Here is a 20633-nt window from a genome sequence, read left to right as displayed (position 1 = left end):
AAAAAACAAAATAAAAATTATATGGTAGCTGTTAGGGGTGTTCATATCCGGGTACCCGGATCTTCGGGTAGTTGATAAGTCGGCCCGTGTCCCGTCCCGGATTTTATTTATTTATTTTTTTCAAATAAGTTTGTACCTAAATCCACAAGCTAAACCAGCTGTAGTAGGTCAGTGACTTGCATATTTGAGAATGATTTATTGCAACACAGAAAGATCAATTTCAGAAAACCATCCAAAACTCAAATGTTATAGTCCTGTTTGAGTATGAGTCTACATTCTGAAAACTTAATAGGGATGATATTGAGCTTGGAACTAAGATGCCGGTATACTAGCAGAGGGCACAACAAGTGGTGGCTTACCATCTGCTAGGCTGATAGTTTACAACTTTACAAGGCCTGCACAATAGATAATTACTCTTGTTCCACAATATTAAAGGCTATTGATGATGCTGTCAAAGATGGTGTTGGCATAATATTAACACCTTTGGGCACGGATTTACTTTTATAAGTTGATTTCTTGCATGACCCGATGGCAATAGCAGCGTTTCATGCATGTCAAAGGGGAGCAATGGTGGTGTGCTTAGCTGGAAATAGCGGTCCAGAGACTCCAGACCCACATACTGCAATGAACATAGCACGGATTTTTTTAATGGGTATCCGGGTACCCGATATTAGCAAAGCTTGTCCCATATCCCGGCCCATGAAACTGCTATTTTAGCGGGACGGGTACCCGACCCGAAAAAACAGAAAACTTTGTCAATTTCCCATCGGGTTTTTTGCGGGTCATCGGGTAATCGGGACGGGACAACTGGGTCGGGTTTTTTTGAACACCCCTAGTAGCTGTGGAAAGATAGGTATATAGTGTTTTAACTTTTAAATTGTGGCAAACATGGTGCAAAGACTTGCAGGTCAAAAAGGACATGGAAATCAACTTTACAGTAATAATGGCTCGTAAAGTTGATTAATCACCAATCTTTGGCCCGTAAAGTAAAGCAAAAAAAAAGTTAATAATGATGTTGATGTTGGTCGTCGGAATTGTAGTATTAAGTACAGGCGCTCCAATTCTATAATCCATACAGCAATTGAACAAAGTGGCTACTTCCATTTGTTGAAATAAAACAATGGGTAATGAAATGAAAAGAACCCCATTAGTATCTCCATTTGTATGGTTGTTTTTATGCATTTGCAGTCTCCGTACACATATTGTTTCTGGGCAGTGTCATGATGATGAGAAGTCTCTACTTCTTGAATTCAAAAATAATCTCACATTCAATGGTAGTATTCATGATATAGATTGGGGGAAACTAGTAAATCTACAAGAAGTTTATTTCAGTGAAAATAGCTTGGAAGGCCCAATTCCAAAGTCATTCTTCCAATCTCAAGATTGAACATTTCGAGCAACAACCTGGTGGCATTGGAGCAAATTCCATCTCGAAACTTCTCAGCAGACCTTAGTAATATGCTATATCTAGACCTCCATTCCAACAATCTTCACGGAACATTTCCGTTTCTCCCAATTAATATAGTATATTTGGATTGTTCTAATAATCATTTCACTTCTATTCACCCACACATTGCCAAATCTTTTTCCTTTTTTACTGGCTTCCTGTCTTTTTCAAATAACAACCTATATGGGAGAATCCCTACGGCATTATGCAATGCCACATTTCTTCATCTTCTTAATCTAGAGTTCAATCATTTGAGTGCCTAAAAATGCTCCGTGTACTTACTTTGAGAGGAAACAGTCTAGGAGGTTCAATCCCTGATAAATTGGGAGATCTGGAGTGCGACTTAGAAACACTAGTCTTGAATGGAAATTTTCTTCAAGGACGTATTCCTCGATCCCTTGCAAATTGTAAAATTTTAAAGGTGTTAGATCTTGGGAATAATCAATTCAAAGACACCTTTCCATGCCACTTGAAAAGCCAGGCCGAATTACAAGTCCTCATTCTTAGATCCAACAAATTTTTGGCTTGCCCACAGAGTCACTCAATTTGGCCAATGCTTCAAATTGTGGACCTTGCTTCTAATCATTTTTCCGGTGAACTAAGTGCCCAATTTCTTTTCAATTGGACATTAATGATGGTAGGAACAAGTAAAGAGGAATCAAAACCAAGCTATGTACAAAGCTATGCATATTTAGCTGGATACTATAAAAATTCAGTGACAGTCACATTCAAAGGTAATACATATGAGCTACAATATATCTTAACAATCTTTAGCAGCATTGACTTCTCCGATAATTCATTCCACGGGGAGCTACCAAAAGAGTTGGGAAATCTAAATGGTCTTGTAGTACTCAACCTCTCACACAACTCTTTCTCGGGCAAGATTCCTTTATCATTCGGTAATCTTAGCCAAATTCAATCTCTAGATCTTTCTTGCAACGCCTTAAGTGATAAAATACCTCCACAACTTGCAAACCTGAATTTTCTCGAGTATTTGGACTTATCTTTCAATAAGTTGTCGGGAAGGATCCCAACAAGCACTCAGCTTCAGTCATTCAATCTTCATACGAAGGCAACCAAGGATTGTATGGCCCACCATTAGCACCAATCCCTAAAATTGAAGTTAGTTCTGATTCGAGTTCACAAGATTCAGATTGGAGCTCAAAGAGCGCATTTGAGTGGATGTTAATGGGTGCTGAAGTTGGGTTTCCTGTTGGGATCGCCGTCTTTTTAGGGCCTCTTCTTTATATCAAGAGATATAGAGAATGGTATTGCAACTATCTTCATATACTGGTGATGAAAATTTTGCGTAAGGAAGGTCATCATGCAAGGGCAAGGAGGAGGGTAAGGCAACACAACAGGCAACAAAGGCGTAGACGTTAAAGTTTAGTACAATTTAAAAATAATGTGTGGTTTTGCAAGTGCTAAGTATTTTTGTGATTTGCGTTTAGTACAATTTAATTAAGAGCTTTTTAATCTTTGTGTGCGGTAGAAACAATAATAGCCTAGTTATGTTTTATCTCTACTTTTGTTTGAGTAATGAATGATGTTATATCAAATTTTAGTCGTCTTTGAGTTTTTCAATTATCTCTCATAAAATTAGGAAATATAATAGTGGTGGTGAAAACAAAGATAAATTTACAGGTGTAGACACCTGATTGTGTCTCCCCAAAAACCAAACCCAGTGATGATTACCTTTCACGTCTTTGATTAACGAGTTAGGTGAAGAGTTGAAAAGTCTCATGAATTTTCTTTAACCTTGACCATTTCTAACCTTTCCTTAAATGTTTTAATCCAAAATCATTTATTTCGTGTCCTTAAATCCAAAATCATTCATTTCGTGTCTTTGAAAATCATTTATTTCGTGTCCCCTGTATAAAAACGTGCAAACCAGTTTATTTTGGCCCATTATCCTGGTCCAATAATTGTGTATTTGGATTGATTTGAAAAGAGCTTTCCAACGATACATTATAAGCCCAAATCCGAGTTATAACGAAGAAGTTATGGCCAAAATACTAAACCGAGCCCAAATCGAGCCTTACCTACGACCAAATGATCATGTGGAGGGTCCATTAACCTTAATCCTATTCCTAAACCAATTAGGATTTATTATGAGCTTCTAGAATCCTCTAGAAGGATCTAATTTATCCTATTTTTGAAAAGATAAAGACTTAAGAATTTTACATCGGGTAAAACACTTGTTTTTCAATGATTTTAATTCTGATAACACTACTAGAAATAGGCCAATTTCCGACGGACCCGTTCCGACGGACATGTTTTTCCGTCGTAAATTCTGACGGATTTTTATTCCGTCGGAAATTTACGACGGATTTCCTACGGAATAAAAAATCCATTGGAATTTATGGGCTTTCCGACGGAATATTCCGTCGGAAACTTAATGTTTCGACGGAAATAAAATCCGTTGGAAATTTTCGACGGAATATTCCGTCGGAAAATAATTAAATAATAAAAAAAATATACAAACCTAAAACCACGGTCATACATACCCTCCCTCTTTTCATTTCTCATTTCTCTCTCCTCTCTCTTCGCCTCTCTTTCTCCTCTCCTTCTCTCGTTTCTCTGTCCTCTCCTCTCCTCTTTCCCTCTTCTCTCCTTTTTCCTCTTCTCTTTCTTCTTCCATCTTCTTTCCCTTCTCCTTTATTGTCTCAACAACAACAATGGCTACCCACCCACCGTCATTAATGGCTAACCACCAACAACAACGACGCAACATCGAACAATGGCGCAACAATAATAAACCGACAACCATCGACAACCACCGTTCTAGCAAATCTAAGTTTCGTTCGTTCGTTTGTAGTTATTACAATTTGTAATCTTGTTTTTTATTTTTTTTTGTCAATTTGAATAGATCTGGTATTTGTTTTTTTGTTTCGATTTATATTTGTTTCAATTATAATAAAAATCAAATCTGTATGACTGTATTTGGTTTCAATTTTGTATAGATCTGTTATTTTTTTCAATATTTTTCGTTTTTTTGTGTTTTTTTCGTTACGGTGGGTGGTCTGGGTTGGGTGGGGTGGGCTGGTGGGGTGGGTGGGCTGATGGGGTGGGTGATCTGGGTTGGTGGGGTGGGTGGTCTGGGTCTGGTGGGTAGGGTAGGTTGGGGCGGTGGGGTGGGCTGGTGGGGTGGGTGGGCTGATGGGGTGGGTGATCTGGGCTGGTGGGGTGGGTGGAATGGTGGTTACGATGGGTGGTCTGGGTCTGGTGGGTGGGGTAGGTTGGGGCGGTGGGGCGTCTGGTTTGTTCTGGGTTGGGTTGGAGTAGTGGTTGGGGGGTCTGGTCTGGGGTGGTTACGGTGGGTGGTCTGGGTGGGGGGGGGGGTTCTGGGTGTGGTTAGGTGGGTTAAGGGGGGTGGGTTAAGGTGGTGGGATAAGGTGTTGGTTTACGGTGGTGGTGGTCTGGGTCTGGTCTGGGGTGGTTACGGTGGGTGGTCTGGGTGGGGGGGTTCTGGATGTGGTTAGGTGGGTTAAGGGGGGTGGGATAAGGTTGTGGTTTACGGTGGTGGTGGTCTGGGTGGGGAGGGGGGTCTGGGTGTGGGTGGTGGTGCCGGAGGTGGCAGGGTTTTTTTTTTCTCTAGCAGATTCCGACGGAAATTCCGTCGGAAGTTTCCGGCGGATTTGAATTCTGTTGGAGTTTTCCGACGGACTTTCCGATGCGGAAAACCTCTTCCGATGAGAAAATTCCGTCGGAAAACACTGTTCCGACGGAATTGGCCATTTTACCTACAAAGGGTGTTCCGACAACCAGTTCCGACGGAATTTCCGTCGAAATAGTGTTTTCCGACGGAATTAAGGGTGTTTCCGACAAAATTTTTCCGTCGGAAATGACCTGTTTTCTAGTAGTGTAAAATTATAATACATACGGATGTTCAATTATAGGGGTGAAACTAATTTGGTTTAAAACCAAACCGAACTGAAAACCGAACCGAATTAGGAATATGGTTCGGTTTTTTTCTTAAGTGGTTTGGTTTCGGTTTGTAAAATCAAGAAACCGAAATTATATGGTTTGGTTTCGGTTTCGAAAAGTGAATAACCGAAAAACCGAAAACCAAACCGAAATATTGGCCCATTAAATAAGCCCATACCTATCATATATAAGTATAAAAAACCCTAAAATTCTTTCTTCTTTCCTCTTCACTTCTTCAGTGTTCACGCCTCTTTCAGTTCCCCTCTTTCTCTCTCCTTCATTTCCCCTCTTTCACGCCATTTTCTTTGGTTCTTTCTCCTTCATCTCTCCTCAATTCCTCATCTTTTCCTTTTAACTTCTTTTTTTAGTTTTTTAAAGATCGATTTTGTTGTATTACTTCTATATTTTGCCTATTTTTCACTCAAATCTTCACCAAACTACTTCAAATCTTTTGCAAAGTTTCTGATTTTTGCATCTCTACAAAAATCCATGAAGGTTTTTAAGTATTTATGTTGATTATTGCCAAAAATTGATGATTTTTTGCGCGAAGAACCCTAAAAAACGAATTGGGTTTTTTTTAATTTAGATGCTTTTTGTTGAAATTCTTGATATGATGTTTCTTGTTTATGAATTTATATTGGTTTGTAAGCAATTTGAGACCAAGTTTGTTAATTTGGTGAGTTGTATATTTTAGTGTTGTAATCAATATAATTTTTTAATTATTATAGTCGTGTTGGTGTACTACTTTTTTTACTATTTTTTTTGTAGATCTATTCATTATAAATTTGATTGTCTATTTTAATTTATAATTTTTCAACAATCTGAAAAAAAAACCCTATGTAATTCGGTTTTCGGTATGGAACCGAATTAGGTTTTAAAATTTCGATTCGGAAGCCCACAAAAATTAAAGATTAAAGCCCAAATAAACAAGCTCTAAAAATTTCGGTTTGGTTCGGTTTTTTTTTTTGGAAACCGAAATTTATATGGTTTGGTTTCAAAAGTAAAGTGGTGCAGTGTGGTTTCTAAAATCCTGAAACCGAATTAGAGTGGTTCGGTTTCGGTTTGGCCTGTAAACCAAACCGAAAACCGAACTTCTACCCCTATTCGATTAACCCAATTTGATTGGAAGTCGGATTCCATACGGATTCTATCTTCTAAAAATATCGCTGAGCAATAGAATTATTGCATCGCGATAGCACATGTTTGACTCCAAGTTGGATTCTGACTCTTTTCTGATCCTTCGACCCTTTTTTTTCTTTATAAATAGATGTCGTTTCACCCCATTTTCAATCATCAACAAGCTTGATCACAAACAATTAAACCTGAGCAACGTGCCGTGCCAAGCGTGCCCAGGTTTTCGTGCTGTGCCGTGCTGGCCACTTTCAAAGGCCAACCCACGGCCTGGCACGACCCTCGTGCCTGGCGGGCTCGTGCCGTGCCGGCCTTCGTGCTGGCCTGGCGGGCTAGGCAATTATCAATATTTTTTATTTATTTATTTTTTGTTAATGGTTAATAAGTTATAAAATTATAACTTATATTATAATGTTTATAACTTATAAATTAAAATTAAAATTATAACTTATAAGTTATAATTTTATAACCTATAATTTTTAAAATTATAATAATAACTTATAACTTTTATAAGTTATAAATTTATAAGTTTATAACTTATAAGTTATAAAATTATAATAATAACTTATAAGTTATAAAATAAATTAAGTTGAATATTTATGTTTTATTATTTTTTATATTCAATATTTATATTTATATATTTAGTTTATACTATTACTTTAAAATTTAATGTTTATGATTTATTAAATATTTTTGTGTATTATTAATTGGTATAATTTTCTTTTTGTTATATTAATTTACAAATTATAACAAAATGGGGAAAAAAGGCAAATTGGACTTTGGATGTGAATAATGCATACTTCATATTATTATTACTTGAGTTGATAAAATTGTACAATGATAACAATTAAAATAATCTTACAATGATGGTATTAAACAAAAATTGGATAATGATAATATTGATAAACGATAATGATTAAAATCGTACAATATCTAAAATTGTCTATTCTTCTTCTTCTTGTTGCTCATCTTCGTCTTCGACTTCGGCTTCGACTTCATCGGCTAGTTGGATAGATTGGGAACTAGCCGAACCCGAACGGTCAGAAGCGGAGGTTCCTTCATTGTTGTCGTTGTCCTCGTAAGAACGGTCTTGTGAGCGATTTTCCGCATCCAACCAATCTTTGAAACACACGCACATTTCTAGTGTTTCGGGTTTTAGACTTGTTATTCTATCATCCAGAACCCTTCCGGATGCACTGAAAGCTCGTTTGGAGGCAACAGAGGAGACTTGGATACCAAGAATGTCTCGTGCCATTGCCGCCAAAGTTAGATACTTCCCGCTTTGTTGTTTCCACCATGCAAGGAGGTCGAGACTGTTTATCTCATCGTCGTCCATGCCTTTGGTGAAGTCGTAACTCAAGTACATCTACAACTCCGAGACGTCACTTTGCGTTCTCCTGATTGATGAATCACCTGAAAACCTTGAAATCAAGTTAGTAGCTTGTGAAAATAAACGTTTGGCCTTCTTAATTACGTTTTTGGATGGTTGGGAAGGGCCTGAGCGAGGAACGGTGCCATATTTGATTTCATAGACTCTATATAAAGCAAAAAACTAATCCTTCACATGAGTCTTATAGGTTTCTACATCATCGTCAAGATTCATGCATTGAAAATAAATGTCAACTAACATAAATGTGTTTTCATACTTTTTCCTGGGATCTAATATGGATGCAAAAATATAAATCAAAAGAATTTCACTACAATCTTTACGCCACTTTGTTTCCATTGCTGGAAGATATTGTTCATAATCACTTTGGCTGCGATGATCAACGAAATGTTGGGAGAGTAAACATGCATTAGAAAGAAAGTTTTGAGCACAAGGATTGTAAACAGAAGAAAAACAAAACGTCATGTTATATAATAACTGTAAAAATTGCATATATCTTTCACAGTTATACCAATCATCATCATATAAAGCATTTTGTGGAAATTTTTGGTTGTAAAATATTGTTAACGGATTCTTGTACTCAATTGCCTTGGTTAACATGTCATAGGAGGAATTCCACCTAGTTGGGCAATCGGTTTTAATTTTTAATGCCCTTATCTTTTGTTGTTTTAGAAAACGTTTCCATTCTTGGTATCTCATGTTTGAGCTATTAATAGACATAATAGCATCTCTTATTTTGTTGTAGTATGGGCCAATTGCCCGAACTCCATCCTGTACACATAAGTTAAGTACATGGCAAACACATCTAGTATGAAGAACATCACCGTCTAATATTACATCGGTTAAGTTTTGTTTGACAAGATTAGCTGTGTATGTCATAGAGGTTGCATTGTCAAAAGTCATAGACATCATATTATCTCGAAGGTTGTATTTGTTTATTGCTTCCATTAAATGGTGAGCAATGTTAATGCCCGTGTGTGGGTTTTCCAGCATTTTGAAATGTATTATTCTTTTTTGTAACAACCGTTGATCATCTACCCAATGGCAAGTCACACATAAATAGTGATATTTATAACCACTATTCCAAGAATCGGCTGTCAAAGACACTCTACAGTTAAGTCTACTTAATTCATCTTGTAACCGAGCTTTGTACTTTGAGATATTTTTCATTGCGGCGGAACGAACGGTTTTCCTAGAGATTCTTTTATGTTGGGGTTGTAGTGCTTTGTTAATGTAGGTGTTAAATGGGTCACTTTCCGAGAAAAGGAAAGGTTGTTTGGCGTGTACTATCATTTTCCCTAGTTCGTCCCTATCCCTCTCATAGTTGTAGGTGAAGCCGTGTGGATGGTACTGGAAATTTTTTGGCTGGGTTGGATCACTAGCTGGTTTTGCACAAGCATTCATGTGTCTAGTTAAGTGTCCCGTCCCGGATTTGGATAGTGCCGAGAATACACCGTTACATGTTTTACATTTTGCATGTGTTTGGGCTTGATTTAGGAGGAAATGACGCCATACATCACTCTTTCGGTTTTTCTGATCCAAGATCAAGAAGCCCACTTAGAAGATCCGTGGATCAAGAACCAATTGCCCTTATCTTGGAAACACTTGGGTTTGATTTATTTTCAAAGAGGGCCGAAATTCTATGTTGCATTTCATGGGTGGATTGAAGATTGGAAGAAATTGGGCATACATCACACTTTGGCCCATTTCACTACTATTTTTGGGCGTGTATTGCTTGGTCGTTTTACTTAGTATTATTAGCTTAAGTTTGTTGTTTTCTTTGCTAAAAAATAATGCCAAGAGTTTCTCTTTGGTTGGTTGTAATAGGAAGAGTTTAACTCTTCATCTTTAGGCTTAATTATGCATTTAAAGTTTGCTTGCATTAAAGGATAACCGTGGCTTTTGGCTCTCCATCTTTTGGGTGGTTTTCCTTGCCTTTTGGTGTGCTTTTGCTGCTCCTTTCCTCTATAAAAAGGAGACCAACCCAGAAATAAAATCAGTTTTGAGTTATACATAAAACCGTGAGGTTGTTTAGCATTCTTCTTTGTGTTTGTCCAAAGTTTGAGTGTTGGTCCTTGTTGCTTTGAGTTAGTTCTTGAGTCACAAGATTAGGGAGAGATTGAGTGTGTTTTGTCTCTAGCCTAAGAACCCAGAACTTTGAGTGTGTTCTTGAGTTTTGGTTAGTTTTCACCATTGTAAGTTGTTCCAAAGTGAGTAGCGTTTCATTCAAGTCTAAATACCATAACAATTTGTTGGAGGGGTGTTTTAGACTTACATCATTTTCAAAAGTAGCATCTCACTTTCGATTAACCATTCATGATGTGTGTTTGGGTTAGTAGTAGTAGAAGGGGTAGAACCTGAGGCATTTTGGGTATCTTCTTGGCTACTTTGGCTAGAATAATAGTTTTGTTGATCACCAAAATAACTAGGTGGGAATTGACCGAATTGTGGGAATCGTTGTGGTGGTGGAAATTGGTTTGGTGGTGGAAATCCCGACATATTTAGGGTTGAAAACCGGAAGTACCATCGTGCCTAAATAGCTCATAGCCCGGGGGGAAGTAACCAGGGTTATTGGTTGGACTCGTAATTTGGGGGCTCGTTGTATTAGGTGATTCCCTAGAACTACTACCACGGCCAAGTCGGCCTTCCCCCCCCCCCCCCTAGATGATGGGTTGTTCGATGCCATAATTAACAATTAGATTTTTAACAAAAATTGATTGACAATAATAATAATTAATAACAACAATTTTAACAATAAAAATAACAATAATAATAATTAATAACAACAATTATAACAATAACAATAACAACAATAAAAAATAATAACAATAATTGTAACAATAATAATAATAATTAATAACAACAATTATAACAATAACAATAATAATTAACAACAATAATAATTAAACAAGATTATTCTAATAATAACAATAAAACAATAATAAATTAAAGATTAGTTTAGATCTTACAACCGTGCTTCAACGCTCCACTAATTACGATTACGAACTTTTTAATTTTTTTCGATATTAAGAAAATAATTAGAGAATTTAAGAGAATTATTAGAGAATATAAGAGATTAACGATTATTAGAGAATATAAGAGATTAGAAAAAGAGATTGTGATTTTGTGATTTGGGAAGTGAATGGAGGTGGGTATTTATAGAAATTTTGGGGAGCAATTTGGCTAAAATAGAGCTGTTTATAGCCGTTAATGGCTGTTGAAAAACGGTAATATTACTGTTTTAAACGGCAGGCACGCGGGCCGTGCCTGCATGCTGTGCTTCACACCGTGCCACGTGCCGGGCCAACGTGCCAGCACGGCGGGCCAGCTCACTGGGCCACGACCGTGCTCGTACCGGGTCGTGCTTGGAAAACCAGGATGATGTCCGTGGCACGAAATCCGACAGGCGTGCCAGGTCGGGTCGTGTCGTGCTGCGTCGAAGGGCGGGCTGTGCCGGGTGGCACGCGGGCCACCCCGGCCCGTGCCCAACTTTACCAACAATCATCGTCTAATCTCCACTCTAAGCTATTAGTTTAATCTCTCTATCTTCTTAGCCTAGCCTAAACACATCCCAACACCTTCTTGATATCATACCCTATACTTTCATCACGAGCTTCGAATGAATACTCCAAGCCCTTCTCGAAGTTGCCTTCGACCTCGACATGAAAGGTTGATAGTTCTGAGGGGTTGGTCCCAAATCTATATTTCAATTATTCATATTTGATTTATTTGGTTTATTTGATTTAATCTTCCTTGAAGTTACTAACGTGTGTATTGTTTTGATAGAAAGAGATACGAGGCATCAAAGTGAGTAGATTTACTATCCTTATTCCTCGATTTTGATAAGATATTATATTAATTCCTAGTATCATGTTAGGATGTTGATATTAATTCCTAGTATCATGTTTAGGGTGTTAATTAATATTTCTAATATTTTGGTTTCCAGTATCACATGTTTGAGTTAAAGCTTTGATTTTTATTGTTTAGTGACATGCTAGGGTTTGTTATTAATCTGTTTAGTATCATGCCTAGGATCTTGCTATTTATTATTATGATGATGATTGTTGTGTTAATTATATGTTGCTTGATTATTCAATATTTATTGCTATTGCTTGATCACGCCCCTTTCTTGCAGGTTTAAAGGGAATTTGTACTTGAAATCACGCCTAATAAGATAATTAATAATTTGATTTAGGCTTAATATGATTTTAGTTCAAGTGATCGCCAATAATAGATTTATTTCACTACAAGTAAACAGCGTGATTCCGACGGAAAAAATCCTTCGGAAACATCAGAAATTCCGTTGGAAAATGGTCTTCCGACGGAATCAGTTTGTCGCAAAAACCTTTGTAGGAAATTCGACCTCCGTCGAAAGGCTAGATTCCGACAAATTTAATTCTGTCGGCGCTTTTTTTTACTTTAATTGAAATTCCGTTGTAATTTTCCGATGGAAATTTTCGTCGGAGTTGGAGAGGTTTCTGACGGAAATTTCCGTCGGAAGAGGTATATTCGGACGGAAATTTCTGTCGGAAAAGTCAATAAAAAAAAAAACAGCCCCACCCTAACCCTTACCCCACCCAGATCCACCACTGCCCACAGCCCTACACCCCTGCTCACCACCCCAACCCACCCTACTGCCACCCCCTAAACCACCACCCTCACCCACCAGAACGTACCACCATAACCCCAACCCACCCCACCACCGTAACCCCATTAGCCACCACCTAACCCACCACGACCACCACTGAACCCTAACCCACCACCAAATTCCCCACCCAACCCAAACCCACCCAAACGAACCCCACCTAAACGAACCCATATCTACAACCCTAACCCTAACAAATTAGGCCAAACCACCCATCCTAAGCAAACCACCCCACCACCCACCTAAAACCACCGTCGCCGCCACCGAAACAAACCATCACAGCCCAAAAATTAAGAAAAAAAAATTAAGAAAAAAAATTAAAATCCCAACCCAACCCCCAACATCGAACTCCAGCAGCCACCATCCACCACAACCATATATATTTAAAAAAATCCGAATAAACAAAAAAAAAAAAAAAAAGAGATACATACCTTAATCCGACCACACAAAACCTCGAAATTGGGTTTACGAGGCCAAATTCAACCATGAAAACGTTGAAATCTCTCCATTATTGGAGGGATTAATTTCCTACAATTTAATCCCTCCAATTCCCTTCTTACCTCATTTGTTATCCAAATGAAAGATATCACATCTCTCCATTTTCCTTTCCTTCTTGTCCCTCCATTTCCTTCAATTCAAATACACCGTAAAAGAAATTCTAACTATTTAAGCCATTCCTACCTGGTAGCATTCGAAAATTAAACATATTAATTAAGCATTACAGTAATAAATTAAAATTAAAAAAAAATTATTATTGAATATTGGATTCACTCATGTGGGGATTCAGGTCAATTTCAACAGCAAGTCATTAACAGCGGGGTCAATGCCCCGACCATTGCCCATATATATATATTCAAAAAGAAAGCCCCATTCGTCAATTCACGGCTATACCGTTATAGTAAGCTTTTAGGAAACTTCAAATACTCCCTTTGTTTTTACAAACTTCAAATACAAACGAGCCTTAATTTCTTTACATTAAAAATGATTACTTTTAAGCTTTAATGCATCCACTTAGATTTATATAAGAAGTTTCCATTCTTCCTATAGAAAGAGGCAATGCAATATTTTTTTTTTATTTTTTTTTTTGGACATAAGTTTAAACACACAAACCAAACAACATTATTAAAAGAAGATAAACTACTATTAGATGTGGTTGCGAGGATATGTGTCTTGTCTACACAATCCCTGCCTTTCAACCTTGTGGATGCTATACCATGCAAATGCCTTGATGGTAAATTGTTATAAGAAGTAGTAACTTGCATTTGGAAGCGTGTTACTAAGTATTTAGTCAAAGTTTATTTGACTTAACTTTTGTAACTAGCGTTTGTAAGCTAGTTATAAAATATTTGGTCAAAGTTTATTTGACTTTACATTTGTAACTGGCATTTATTTGTTTGGTTACTAATAAAACTTCAAACATTGACAAACAACATATTAGTAACGCGCATTTCCTACATCGATTACTAATGCATATTATTAGTAACTAGCATTATCTTAAATGGTTACTATTAGTGTTTTAGTACCTAGCATAATTTACGCCAGTTACTAATAGGGCGTTACTAATAGTAGTTTTTTTCCACTAGTGATGCAATAAAAAGTATAAATGTTATTTTATTCATTTTCGTGTGAGTAAATGTTCAATTGTTCATATAATATTAGTCTATATGCATTATGTTTAATGTCTTTGCAATAAAGGGTAAATAATGTTAGTTTGTTCACTTTCGTGCAAGTGAATGTTCATTTAATTTTTGTATGCATTATATTTAATATTAATAGGTACAATGCCAAAGTATGTTCCATCGATGTTCATTTTAATTTTTAATAAACATTAAATGTTCATTTTTTAATAAATGTTTATTTTTCAAAATGAAGGACCAACCAACAGATCAGCCAAAAATTTGCATATTTTTTGCCCAAACAGTCGGGCCGAGCCAAACAACGGGCCAAAAATAGCTGCCAAAACCCATACCAATCGGGCCATGTCGAGCAATTCGGGTCTGGTACTTTACTCATATTAGCTCATGGTAGTAATTCGAAACCACAAAATTAGACATTAAGAAAAATCAACTAACTTAACCGACATTGGTTTACTATAAAATGCGCGCCAACCACCAGCAGGCAATGGCAGAGTGCGCTGACAAATAAAATTGAGTACCATGATTGCGCCGGTAGTTTATTTTCAAGTTAGTAATGTTTATCACGACACACTAATCTTTACTTCAATCAATTTTATTGGTTATTTCATCTTTATAGTCGAACACTTTATTTTACAACAACTTTTAATGGTCAACAAGAAAAATAAACATGGATTGTATGCAAAAAGAAAGCCCCGTTCTGCATTCCACGAAAACAAGAATGAAATTACATGGAAACTTACATTCATTCATAATTTCATACATGGATACTTTATACTGTATTAGTGTGAACTGTCTGACAAACTAAAAACACGGTGGCATGGTGCAAGACTTATGTGTCAAAAAGGGCAAGCGAGATTAAAGCTAATGGCCGAAATTTCTATGAAAATTAAACAAAATCAAAAGTTGCCAATCAAAGACAATATACATTCTTGTTTTAAACCAACAAATACAATAAATTCTCTACTTATAATAATTTGAGTTATAATAAATGACTCTAATAACACACGTTTATATTAAATTATACTTTAAATGATGTTATTATAATATCAAAATACTAATTCAGTACTACTAATAAATGCAAAAATATTTTGTTGGTATTGAAATAGTTATTTATTGGTATTTAGATAATACCAACACCATATTATTAGAGTCATTTATGACTCAAATTATTAAAGGCAAAGAAATCCTCAACAAATACATAGTACTTGCACAGAAGCACGACTAGCATGTACATGTCACTTGTTAGTCGTGGATTCGTCACGAATTATACTCTTAAATTTAAATATCAAGTGTCTAGTTTTATTTCTTTGCATAATTAAATCTCTGATTCATCTCCTCCCTCGCTCAAATGATGGGCATTGAAATGAAAAAGATCCCACTAATTTCTTCATCATTCCTTTTTTTACTGATAATTGTATGGACATTGTGCAGTTGCCACCATACACAATATTTTGTTTTAAGCCAGTGTTTAGATAATGAGAAGTCTATACTTCTTGAATTCAAAGACAATTTCAGGTTCAGCTCCCCCGATGCTTCAGCCAAGCTAAAGATTTGGAATCAAAGCACAGATTGTTGCCAATGGAGCGGTGTTGAATGCGACTCTGATAGCCGAGTAGCTAGCCTAGATTTGAGTCGTGAACAAATTACTGGTAGTATTGGCAATTCCAGTAGTTTATTTCGGTTGCAGCATCTACAAGTTTTAGATTTGTCCTCCAACCATATCGAGGGGAGCATTCCATCATCAATCGACAGTCGAAAACTACTTGTAAATGAGTCTACTAGCACAACTTCTTGCAGGCTTTCTGATATGAATTTGAGCAACAATAACTTTGACGGTCCAATTCCAATGTGGATTTTTCAACAATGTAAGTACCTTTTACGTCTAGATTTGTCTTTAAACAGGTTCGATGGCACACTAAAGCTAGATCCTCTTAATCAAATATCGAACATAGGGCCTAAGTACCCTGGCTTAGATTTTAGACATGTGCATTGGAACTTTTCTTGTAACCGATTGGTGGAATTAGAACCCCCTCTCCCAATCTCAAACTTGACGGATTATGGTCACAACATTTATATAGATCTCCATTCTAATAATTTCCAAGGAAAATTTCCACCTCTTCCATTTAAAATCGCAAATTTGGATTGTTCCAACAACAATTTTACTTCCATCGACCCAGACTTTGGTATCTATTTATCTAGAACTTTTTTCTTGTCATTCTCAAACAATAGCCTGTATGGGAGCATCCCTACGGCACTATGCAATACCACATCACTTCGTCTCATTAACCTAGAGTACAATTACTTGGATGGGACAATTCCGGATTGTCTCGGTTTTCTGTACTTCCTCACTGTACTTAATTTGAAAGGAAACAATCTACGAGGTGTCATCCCTGCTAATTTTGGAGATAATGTTCGCTACTTGCAAACACTAGACTTGAATGGGAATTTTTTTCAAGGACGTGTTCCTCGATCACTTGCCAATATCGAAGGATTACGGGTATTAGATCTTGGGAATAATCGATTTAACGACGTTTTTCCTTGTCACTTGAAAAGGTTGCCCAATTTGCAAGTTCTCATCCTTAGATCTAACGAATTCTACGGAACAGTAGGCTGCCGAAAGGTTAATCACTCGATTTGGCCAATGCTTCAAATTATGGACCTAGCCGTGAATAATTTCAGAGGTGAATTAAGAGCTAAACACCTTTTTAATTGGAGATCAATGATGGTTGGAACAAGTGACCAACAATTACAACAAGGTCGTTTGATAAGTGATGTAGCACCAGGGTCCTGTGTGAACGTAAATCAAAGGTACAATCCTCATTCTCTATCTTTAACATTTTACCACCTTGGATAAAATGCGAGAACGCTATTGATGTTGATTAAATTACTTCTAGGGTAAAATTTGCTTTTAAGACAGTGTTGTTCACATGTAACAACAATTCATACATTCATTACTTTAGGCCACATTATTTCTACTGTTCTTACAATGATAATATTTCCAACAGGTACTATCAAAATACAGCAACAGTCACGCTCAAAGGTAATACATATGAGCTGCAATACATCTTAACAATCTTCAGCATCATCGACTTCTCCAATAATTTACTCCATGGCGAGCTTCCAGTAGAGTTGGGAAATCTGAATGGTCTTGTAGTGCTCAACCTTTCACACAACTCTTTCTCAGGCAAGATTCCTCCATCGATCGGTAATCTAAGCCAGATTCAATCTCTAGATCTGTCTTGCAACATCTTTAGTGAGAGAATACCTACACAACTTGCAAACTTGAATTTCCTCGGGTACTTGAACCTATCTTACAATAAGCTGTCAGGAAAGATCCCAACAAGCACTCAACTTCAGTCATTCGACGCATCTTCATACGAAGGCAACCAAGGACTGTATGGTCCACCATTGGCACCATTTAATGGAAATGAAGTTGATCCAAGAACGAATTCACAAGGTTCAGATTGGAGTTCAAAGAGCGTATTAGAGTGGATGTTGATGGGTGCTGAAGTTGGGTTTCCTGTTGGGATCACCGTCATTTTAGGGCCTCTTCTTTATATTAGGAGATATAGAGAATGGTATTGCAGTTATCTTCATATACTGGTGATGAAAATTCTGTGTAAGGAAGGTTATGCAAGGCGAAGGAGGAGGGTAAGGCAACAAAGGCGTAGACGTTAAAGTTTAGACTCGTTGCAAGCTGAGATTGTCAATGTAAAAATAGTATGTGTTTGTGCAAGTGTTTAGTATTTTCTTAATTTGCATTTAGTATGATTAAGTAAGTTTTTTAATTTGTGTGGGCGGTAGAAACTATAAAATTAGTCTAGCTATGTTTAGTATTTTAATCTCTTTTGTTTGAGTAATGAATGATGTTACATCAAATTTTTTGTTATGTATGGACTATAATAGCTATTGTATGAGATTTAAATTATAAAGCTCCGTTTTATAAGGTAGCTTTGAAACAGTATGGGTTCAGTTAGACACAATAGAAAATAAACTAAAATATGAATGCTATAACATCAGTATTTGCTGTAACATGAAAAGTTCGTACATATGGGTGATTCAAGAACAATTCAAGTAATTCAACCAACTAGGCTCATGTAGCTCAACATACATTAAACAAACGGAATGCTCTTCTAACACAAACAAGAAAGGTTCGCAAGCCCTGGCCAGATGAATGCTAATAATAATGGGTGTTTCGGGTGAAAACAATGGGTCAGACCATTCGCCTGGACCTTTCTTGTGGGCTAAAGACTGGACTCGGCCCAAGTGATGACTGGAACGAAGGTTTTCTGTACAGCAAACACACGTAAACTGGCCTAGGGGGTTGTGCCTCTGATGCCGAATTCAGTACAGTGTTTCTAGAGAGAGAAAGCTTTGTAAGAGAATTAATTGCTTGAAACTTAAAGTGAATGAATGTAAAGAGAGGGAAGTCAAAGATTATTTTATACCTTACTCAAATAGATAGATTGGGCCTTGAAGTCAAATGTTGCTTGAGTCTTTCACTGACCTGACATGTTTTAGAAGAGTTGAACCTTCTTTGGGCTTTGCAATTGAACCATTTGTGGACTGGCCAATTATGGTGAATTGGACCCAAACAACTTGCCCCCCAAACCCGGTTCGTAATTGTGACGAAGTGGGTTTTGACTTGCAAATTGGAGGGAAGCAAATGATTTAATTAGCATTTAACTTTTTGAGGTTATTGAGGTAATAACGGTTGTTTGGAGTTAATGGAGGATGTGGACAATTTAGTGGGCGGTTAATTAGATAAGAAGATGGAAAGGTGGATCATTAAAGTGGAGTTAGTGGGGGTGTTAGTGGCGCGGACTCCCAAGATTCCTATTTCTGGAAGGTATTTAAGCCACTCGTCCCGTTCTTTCTCCTTATTTCATTTTGCTAATTTCCAATTTCTTTTCGCTAATCATTGCTGCTAAACCCTTTTCTTTTTTTCGCTCATATTCAGTAATCCGAGCCTTGAAACTGAAATTTGTTGCTCCGAACTTATAGATCGGCAAATTCCGCATTTGATCAAGGTAATTTTCTACAAATTTTCTTCGGTTTTCTTGCTTTTTCAAGTACCCCCTTTTTTTCCCTCTTTCGCACAACCACCTTCGAAAATGGCCGGCGACCATGGAAAGAAAAAGGTAGAGGCTGAGCCGAGTTCTGAGGAAGAAGAAGAGGTTCCGCAGTTGGGTTTGCGATGGAACCGTCCCTTAGCGATGATGCCACCCCTTAGCGACCACAACCCTAGGGCTAGGACTGGTGCTGCAGCCGTTTCTAGTGGCTCCGAAATTTCTAGTGTGTTTCAAGTCCTTGTTTATTAGGTGTTGTGCTTGCTTGAAGTGTTCTTGAGAAAAAAATTAATCATGTCAAGAAGAAACCAACCAAGAAACACCTCCTCCGCCAGGCTTAGAAACCCTCCACCTCCACCCACCGTCGAACCACCGCAAGTGGATACCTTAGGTATTGTTTTTAATAATTCTAATTTCATGAACAATTACCTAAGAATTAGTAGGAGACGAATTCAGCCAACGAAATTTTACAACCATGAGGTATCCGAAACCTTAGGTGTAGAGAATGATGTTAGACAACTTTTTTTTCAAACCGGTGTCCCAAATTGGTTAGAAATGCATGCTAATACCTACAAACGACTTACCTTAGAATTCCTCTCCTCACTATATGTCCACCAAGATAACCGCAACAACCCCCGTTACTTGACCTTCCAATTGATGAACACCCGTCACAAGATGACCATAGAAGAAGTAAACCAAGCATTTGGGTGGCCAACTGATGGCAAATTTGGACCTAAGCATAAGCCTTCCCGAAAGCATAATCTGGGATCTTTTTGGAGAAAAATCACCAGCCTATTTACTAGAGATCCTAGGACCGACCAGGCCACGGCCATAATACACCCCGCCTTTAGACTATCCCAACGCCTAATAGCTAACACTATTTTTGCTAGGGGAGATAGTTTGGGTGTAGTTTCTAACCGTGAGTTACTTTTTCTTTGGCACTTGACTGAGGGTGAAGGTTAAACCTAGGGGCTTGGCTTGTAGACCACCTAGATGACGTAACCTCGGGGAGTGGAGTGATAACAATTGGGGGATGATCACTATTATTGCTGTTTTTCTTGATCTTAATTTTGCAAATTTAGAGATCGTTCCCGAACCAACGACACTTGACATTCGCTCCCTCAAGACTATGCATTGGTTGGAGGAAGATGAAGGAGCTAGGACCTACACATGGTTGGTAAGTAGGCGCCCTTAAGCAACCCTGCCCAACCCGGAAGCCATGGTTATTTACGACCCCGAGAATTGGGTCTTTGAGCCGGATTTTGAGTGGATTCCGGGTGGAGAAGATGACCAAGCCCAAGGCGGTGAGGAACAACATCATCAACATTTTCATCAACAACACGAGTTCCAACAAGGGCACCAAAAGGGGTACCAAGATCAAGGCGTCGGT

General features: G+C 37.6%; 1 protein-coding gene across 1 annotated transcript; it reads left to right on the top strand.

Annotated features, from left to right (window-relative positions):
* Positions 1–2635: 2635 nt before the first annotated feature.
* On the top strand, positions 2636–17852 carry LOC110685729 (receptor-like protein 12). The gene is made up of 3 exons (XM_021862252.1): positions 2636–2715; positions 15606–16982; positions 17180–17852. The coding sequence occupies exons 1-3, from the start codon at positions 2636–2638 to the stop codon at positions 17850–17852; spliced, it is 2130 nt and encodes a 709-aa protein (XP_021717944.1).
* The last annotated feature ends 2781 nt before the right edge of the window (positions 17853–20633 follow it).

This window comes from Chenopodium quinoa, unplaced genomic scaffold (assembly GCF_001683475.1).
Source record: "Chenopodium quinoa cultivar QQ74 unplaced genomic scaffold, ASM168347v1, whole genome shotgun sequence".
NCBI lineage: Eukaryota > Viridiplantae > Streptophyta > Magnoliopsida > Caryophyllales > Amaranthaceae > Chenopodium > Chenopodium quinoa.
This window is presented reverse-complemented; position numbering and strand designations above follow the sequence as displayed.

Bases quoted from the DNA above. Each gene is read 5' to 3' on its own strand.
- LOC110685729 (XM_021862252.1), top strand. From the start codon at position 2,636: ATGGGTGCTGAAGTTGGGTTTCCTGTTGGGATCGCCGTCTTTTTAGGG. The intron at 2,716-15,605 runs GTATTGCAACTA...GACATTGTGCAG, and splicing joins ATCAAGAGATATAGAGAATG to TTGCCACCATACACAATATT. The intron at 16,983-17,179 runs GTACAATCCTCA...TATTTCCAACAG, and splicing joins TGTGTGAACGTAAATCAAAG to GTACTATCAAAATACAGCAA.